Raw genomic sequence first — 7999 nt, 5'->3', positions numbered from 1 at the left:
ATATATATATATATAATTATACACTGATATCATTTGAATTTGATGCTATTCTTTCAACACAATGACAGGCATGATAAAGCGAGTATAAGTTTAATCCATGACAGCAGCAAGACCTACTGATGAGAACTAAGGAAAATATCTCAAAGTTCAAAATCATGTGATATACGTATATCTGTGATCCTCATTTCCGACTTTCAAGCACAATGGTAAGTTAAATTTTACTTGTTCCTTGATTTTCGTCACCCAGTTGAATTTTCAGTGAAAGGGTGGCTTATTTGGGTATATTGCAATTCCTATTAGCAATGCTGGTACTTCATGTACCCTCAACTATAATTAATAATTAATTATAAATTTATGAATTTGCCTTTTTGGCTTTAATGCTTGGTGAACACTTATATTATTGTTATTTATTAATAATAACAATAATATCTTTATTTAGATCAGGTCATGAAGAATGAAATGTCCAATTTTCTTATGCCCCAAGTTTGACAGTTGTTAATTCTAATGTTTTATCCTGACAATTCTTTGTTTTACAACACTGAAGAGTTACATCATGACTTTTCGAAATGCAATTCATGTTGTCTGATTATATTGTGAGTGTTCTCTTGTAAATCAATTTTTGTGAACTCATAGATAAAAAGTTTGTATTGTGTATTAAATAAGAGTTCCGTCATGGAACCAATGCGTCCCAGACAACTTAAAACATTAGTGAGGTGTTTGGTGAAGATGGGGTGAATGAGCGCACTGTATGTTGATAGTTTGAGAAGTTCCAGTCTGGTGACTTTACTCTTGAAAATCAACCCCATGGTAGACCTGAGACCAAGGTGGATAATGATGAGCTGGAAACTGTAGTGGAAGTAGATACATCTCAAACTATGTGTGAGTTAGCAGCAAGGTTTGATGTTTCAATTCCAACTGTATTGGACCATCTGAAACAAATCAGTAAGGTAAAGAAGCTGGACAAGTGGGTACCACACGAACTGAATGAGCATCACATGACACGTTGTCTTGGAACTTGCTGTTCTTTGCAGATATGGCAGAAATGCAAACCACTTTTGCATCGTATTGTTATGTGTGATGAAAAATGCATTCTTTTCAACAATAGCAGGTATTCTGCATGGTGACTGGATAAAGACAAAGTGCTAAAACACAATCCCAAAAAGGAATATTCACCAAAAAAAAGCTAATGGTGTCTGTTTGGTGGTCCAGTGCTGGTGTCATCCACTACAGCTTCATGAGACCTGGTAAGTCAATTACAGCATATATATATACATCAACTAATTGGATGAAATGATGAACTTGCAATTAAACAACCGAGATTGGTCAATAGAGACAGGCCAATTCTCTTCCAAGACAATGCTCGACCACACGTTGCCCAAAGAACACTACTCAAGTTGCAGGAACTGAACTTGGAAGTGATCTGTCATCCACCATATTCACCAGACCTTGCATCAATTGACTATCATGTTTTCTAGGCATTAGACAACTTCTTGCAAGGAAAAAATTTCAAATCTGGAGAAAATCCAAAAATAGCCTTTTGTGATTTCATCCCCTCTTGCTCTCCAGAATTCTTCACTGCTGGCATAAATAAGCTACTGATAAAACAGCAAAATTGTGTTGATAATTTAGGTGCATACTTTGATTAACTGCATTGCTTTTTATTGAGACAAAGTAAAATAAACTTTCCATTCAAAATTGAACATTTCATTCTTAATGACCTGATGTATACATATATATATATACATATCAATATACAAGGGTAAGATCCAGAGAGTCAAGCATAGGAAGTTTTTAAGCTTCAAGCAGTCCATGGCAGGTACAGAGAACAAAAGGTGGACAGTGTATGATCATGAACAATAACAATTTATTGGCAGTGAAGGTTACATTGTCGCTTGTTCTAAGTTAACTCATCACAGATGAGTTGAAATGGAAAGTGGAACCGGAAGTACAGAAGAAAAAAGCAAATTTTTGAAGAAATAAAATGGTCAAGAAGTAAGAAAGGGATGAATGAGGTCAAATATGTGGGAGTTGTAGAGTTGATAGGAACAAAGAAAAGGAGAGGGGGAAGAATGAGGAGGGAGATAGGAGCAGATAATTGCTGTCATTAAGGGAAAAGAATAGTTGTCATAAATATTTAACAAATGAATGTCTACATCCTGTAATGCATAAACATGTGCATGTGTATAAATATATGTTGATACTGCTGCGTGTATGCATGTGTGTTTGTAGACTGTGACATAGACCAGTGGTTAACAGTATAAGGTGGCTCCAAACATCTATATAACTCCATCATTCTGTCTATAGTCTCTATACATTCCTAGTTTCGCTGCAATCAATGGCAGCAAGACTTGGAGGAGCATAGTAAAGATGGATAAAAAACTTAATGTATTCTATCAAACATGCCTTAGGAAGATCCTGAGAGTCAACTGATAGCACAGTGTGACAAGAACAAGATTATGAGAAGAGCAAGTTCACAATTATGGCAAGAGATTGTAGTAAAATGCCAATTCTGCCTGGCTGGGCACATGATCCATCTAGCCATCTAGAACCATGGAAGCAACCATGACTTGGGTACCACCTGTTAGCATGTATAGAAGGAGCAGGCTAATGATCACTTAGCATTTCAAGATGACCTGAGGACAATCAACATTAAATGGAATGGATGTACAAGAGTAGATGACCAAAGCTGGTGGAAAATGCTTGTTGCTCAATGTGCTGAGCAGTGCTGCAAGGTCTTATTCTAAAGTCTGTGAAATGCCCTGCCATTTACACACTAATATGTGGGGGTACTCAAAAGAAACCAGAATTTTGCAATATTATTTTATTTATCTAGTTTTACATGGTTGCATTTTTATTGCCTTGAAAGTATTTTCCATTTGAAGCAATACATTGACGCCTCTTCCATTGTTCGAACATTGGTGGAACTCTTGCAAAGTGGTGCCTTTTAATGTCTCTGTTGCTTTTTTGTTCACCTCTTCCACATCTGCAAATTCTGCAGCGCCAGCTTTCGTCACCAGTGATGACTTCTGCAAAAAGATCTGGATCAACTTACAACTGTTCTTTCAATTCCGGACATGCATTCAATTATGACTGCTTTTGATTTTCTGTAAGCAAGGCACAAATTTTGCTGCAACTCTTTTCATTCACAATTCCTTGCTCAAAATTTGTTAGCAGGAGCTCCAGGACACCAGGAATATCAACAAATTCGTCAATTGTTTGTTGATAATCCTCCAAAATTAGTTCATGAATTTTCATGATGTTTTCATTCATTCGGGAGGTCGACAGATGCTCTGAACGAGATTGGTCTTCAAGGACAAAGTGACCATTCCTAAAGCGTGATAACCATTCATAAACTTGTGTTTTGCTCATGGCAGTGTCTTAGCAAGCTGTTTAAAGCATGACAACTGTTTCAGCTGCCATTTTCCCCAGCAGAAAACAGAATTTCACAGAAGCACGCTGTTCCTTTGTTTGAGCCATTGCAAAAATTGATGAACAGGGGAAAAGCACTGCAAAACAAAGATATACTACGTAACAGTACGACTTCACTTGATGATGTTGGTCGGTATACTGAATTGCGAGGGTCGCATCAAATGGCTCCCAGCAGTGGAAGCCTGAACTACAATGGGCTTGTCACACAGAGAATGTTTCCAGTTACTTTTGAGGACCTCCTCGTACAATGAGTAGGCAGTGCAGTTGCTAAAACAACTGAATACTCATCTCTAAAACTGACAATATTTCATTACTCATGCAATAATGTATATCAATAAGGGTATATGCAAGGCTCCATGCTTAAAAATTTTGCTTCAAAAATCATGTGGTTCAAAGTTTGATCCTTCTGTGCAATGCATTAAACAGAAATCAACTAGGTTGTGCAATGCCAAGTGAGTGGAATTTGATAAATGGAAACTGTGCAGGCTTTGCACATATGTATCTTAATATCTTTCACTGATGTATATCATCATAACCAAGAAACTCTGAAAGCAACCATAGGTGACAGTACCACCAGTTGCCAGTCAAAATTCTCGATATGTGCAAGAAACTAGTGTTTTCAAGCTAAAATTATCTGCAGTAATTGTTTTGCCTGAGTTGTAGACACTCATGTTGAAAATACAGTGAACTGGTGAATGCCCTTTGGAACTAATAAACAACAATATTATTGCTCACAAAATGTTTTATAATCCTTTCTACATGCACAAGGCCTGAAATTTGGGGGAAGGGGATAGTTGATTAACACCAGTACTCATTTTATAAACCCCAAAAAGATAAAAGGCAAAGTTGACTTCAGTAGCATTTGAACTCAGAACATAAAGCCAGAAAAACTGCTACTAAGCATTTTGTCCAGTGCAATAATGATTCTGCCAGTTTGCTGCCTTCACAAAATGTTACATAATAAAATATAAACTTAACTCAATGCACATGTTTTGTTACCCATTTTGTAACACATTCTCAGCCTTGAATATTGTACTTTGCCCCATGTGTTTTCCATAGATATACATCTGAGAACTTCATTTTTAGATAAGTTTTTCTTTTACCTTCCACAAATAAAATTGCACAAATTCTAGCAAAATTTATGAGTAGTTCTTCTCTTGTTTAATCCATCTATTAAATAAATATATTTAAGAAGAAGAGTACAGTGAGAAAAAAGAAATATTACTTACACAGTTTTCATCATGAAGAAGTTGAACCAAACTATCCAAAACACGAGGCAAATATCTAATGAAATAGATAAAGATTTATTTTAAAGTAAAATGAAAAAATAATAAGCAAAACGAAATGTAAAAATAATGTTCGTATTAAGAATAAGCATAACTATAAGACTTCAGTAAGTTGTCAGATTATGATACAAGTAGTGGATTATGCTACTTTTCAGGATTAAAGTTACTAATTTTTTTAATGTAATTTGATATATTTACTACTTTAAAATTTTCATCTTTTATGGATATGCTGTGTTTAAAAACACAATATATATTGGAGGGAGATGAGAGCAGTCTCAACAGAGCATAGCTGGAATGCCAGATGCATTTCAGCTTTGTTGGGATAATGGTGTGTACTCACAGCCAGCCACATGCTTAGATGAGATTTATTGTTTCCAGTATGTAGGAAAACTGAAAACATACACTGGTATTGGTGAATAAAACTACAGCTTCTACTGTTGTATGTAACATAATTTTATTCCACTGGGTGCCTTTTCAGAATACTAGTGAATACTTTTCACTGTTTTCCTATTTATCAAAGATTACAAATCTCATCTCAACATGAGGCTAGCTGTCAGTATATTACTGACTAAATCCATTGTGGCTGAAATGCATTTGGGGTACTTGCTAATTGCGTTTTGTTTCCTTCTGTTATATATTGTATTTTTCAACATATTTTGTCCATAATGGATGTTATCTCCGGATGAATATCACAATAAATTTACCTTTTAAAGATGTATTTAAGTATGATACATAGATAACCATTTTAATTAATAATGCTTCTAATGCATATAAAGAATTTTTATTCAGTCAGGCAGCTATTTGCAATACCAGTGTATCTTTATTCACTGTTTTCTATATATCAGAAGTGACAAATGTCATCTAAGCATGTGGCCAGCTGTGGGTATATGCCATTGAACAGGCCCAATAAGGTTGAAATGCATCTGGCATTTTCATTAGTCACTGCTGGGATAATTTTTGTCTCACTCCAATATGTGGATGAGTAAACATGCTACTCAACAATGTATTTATACTAAAATTCATAGATGGCTCAATACACATTTTACTTTATCATCAAAATTTTAATTTCAGACTTCTTGCTAACACAGTCTGCTATTTTTAGAAAATTTAGTTTAAAGTTGCAAAGGAAAAGTGTGTTGCTACATGATGCTATGAAATTCAGGAAATCCTGTTGTTGTAGGGGCCCAGGAACTAGTGTTGGCAACAAGGAAATGGAGCATAAAAAGCTATTAAAGTGGCAGAGACAACTCTGGAAGTAAAATAAGTAGAGTAGAGCAATGGATGAACTGGGAGAAATATGAAACAAATTAATAATATAGAACAATCAGTGTATGTTGCTTCTAATAAAAGTGGGATATAACTAGACCCAGAATGTTCTACCTGACATTAGTCTTAGAATAACAAAGGCAGATGAAGTATTGTTACAGCATAGCATACAGAGGAGCAAAAGAAACTATCATATTGCTAATGCTGCGATGATGTGCTTCTGTCTCTGTAGGAAGGTTAAACATACTTAGAGCATGTTCTGGGAGCATACAAGTCTTTCCTTGCAGAGTGGTACAAAAGTTTTCAGTAACTTTGCTAATATAGCAGCATCAATCCCATAAGAATCAACACCCTGTTGCCCCTTGTTGCTTTTTACACAGAAGGTGTGAATGAACATTGCAGGAGTAAAACAAAAGAAAGTCAAGACCCAGATTTCTCAATGACATGGAAGGAAGAAGTTTGAGAAAGAAGAAGATTTGAAGGAAGAAGTTGTTCCCAGGCCAGATTGCAATAACAAAATTATGACCTCAACTTAGAGCAAAAATAGCTTGATTGTTGAGTTGAAATTGCTTTGGAAATGCACATGATAGAAAGAGCTGAAAGTGTTTAGGACTTTGGCTATCATGTGAGACATGTGAATGGCAGTGTATGTACTTCCATACACTTGGATATTGTGAGTTTGCAGCTAGATCCACACTGTCTTTCTTGGCTGGCATTTGACTTAGAAAGGATAGGAGAGTAGTGATCGCTGAAGTGGAAAAGGAAGCTGAAAATACTTCATCATACATATGGCAGAAGCATGTAAACAAAAGTTAAGAACAAAAAAACAAATGCTCTGCAAAGAGTAAAATAAAATAATCGCTACATGGTTGGTATAGTTACATCTGTACCTGGGTTGGTTGCTGCTCAGCATCACTAGAGAGAGTGCCACTGAGGAAGTGGCATATAAAATATTGGTACAAATGATTATGGTGAAAATCATGATAATATGAGATTCTCACTATTAAAATAACTATGATTTTGGGATAGTAGTTAAGAATTAAAGCAACTAAAATATTCTTTTCTACTTTAGGCACAAGGCCCGAAACTTTTGGAGAGGGGGCCAGTTGATTAGATTGACTCCAGTACGCAACTGGTACATAATTTATTGACCCCGAAAAGATGAAAGGCAAAGTCGAGCTCGGCAGAATTTGAACTCAGAATGTAAAGACAGATGAAATACCGCTAAGCATTTTGCATGGCATGCTAATGCTTCTGCCAGCTCGCCACCTTAAAACAATTAAAATATTGAGACAAAAATCAGGGAGAAAGTAATACAAATGGTGTTTCAAATAGATAACAAAACACCAAGTGATAATACCACTGTTGTAAGATGTTAATAATAACAATGTATATAGTCCAAGGAAACAAAAATTAGCACAAAGGATTTTACTCACTTTGCTTTAACTCCAGAAAAGTTACGACCAACTGAAAGGTGTTTGAGGGTTCTGTTATTGCAGAGGGACTTAAAGATCCTTTCAATGTTCAAATCAAATCCTAAAATGAAAGGAACAAATAGTCATAATAAAAATTGGAGCAGTTTTGTAAATCAATTATAACTAACTATAAAACATCTATTGAATGATTAATAAATGAAGATAAATGTTTTCAGATGATTCTCTATGCTGTATAAGCTAAAGAAGCAGTATTATTTGGAGCTTCTTAAAAAAGAAATTGAGAAGAACTATAAGACTACTAGTATGAACACACTAAGAAATGCGAATATGGAAACAAAAAAATTAATGAAGAGATTTAACCTTTTAAATAGGACTGAGCCTATAGTGCCAAGGCAACCGAGGTTCATATTGAAAGATCACAAGAATAATTTTTGGACTGATCCTAAATTAAGGCTTATTTGCCCGGCTAAGTCGGATATAGGGACACTAAGCAAAAGTATATTAGATAAGTATATCCCTGTAATAATTGGAAAACTTAAGCTACAACTGTGGTCCAATTCTAAGCAAGTAATAGATTGGTTC

The 7999-nt window shown here is 35.3% G+C and overlaps 1 protein-coding gene across 6 annotated transcripts in view; it reads right to left on the bottom strand.

Moving 5' to 3' along the window:
• The window catches only part of LOC106880055 (F-actin-uncapping protein LRRC16A), a 507909-nt gene that overhangs the window by 335777 nt on the left and 164133 nt on the right, over positions 1–7999 (bottom strand). For all 6 annotated transcript variants that reach the window (XM_052969341.1, XM_052969359.1, XM_052969344.1 and 3 more), the window contains exons 13-14: positions 7418–7517; positions 4659–4713 (exon numbers count right to left, since the gene is read on the bottom strand). In XM_052969341.1, the coding sequence (XP_052825301.1) occupies positions 4659–4713; positions 7418–7517 (155 nt within the window). The remainder of the gene's footprint in view (positions 1–4658; positions 4714–7417; positions 7518–7999) is intronic.

The sequence above is a fragment of the Octopus bimaculoides genome, chromosome 1 (assembly GCF_001194135.2).
Source record: "Octopus bimaculoides isolate UCB-OBI-ISO-001 chromosome 1, ASM119413v2, whole genome shotgun sequence".
NCBI lineage: Eukaryota > Metazoa > Mollusca > Cephalopoda > Octopoda > Octopodidae > Octopus > Octopus bimaculoides.
The sequence above is the reverse complement of the archived record's forward strand: the minus strand, read 5'-3'. Positions and strand labels throughout refer to the sequence as shown.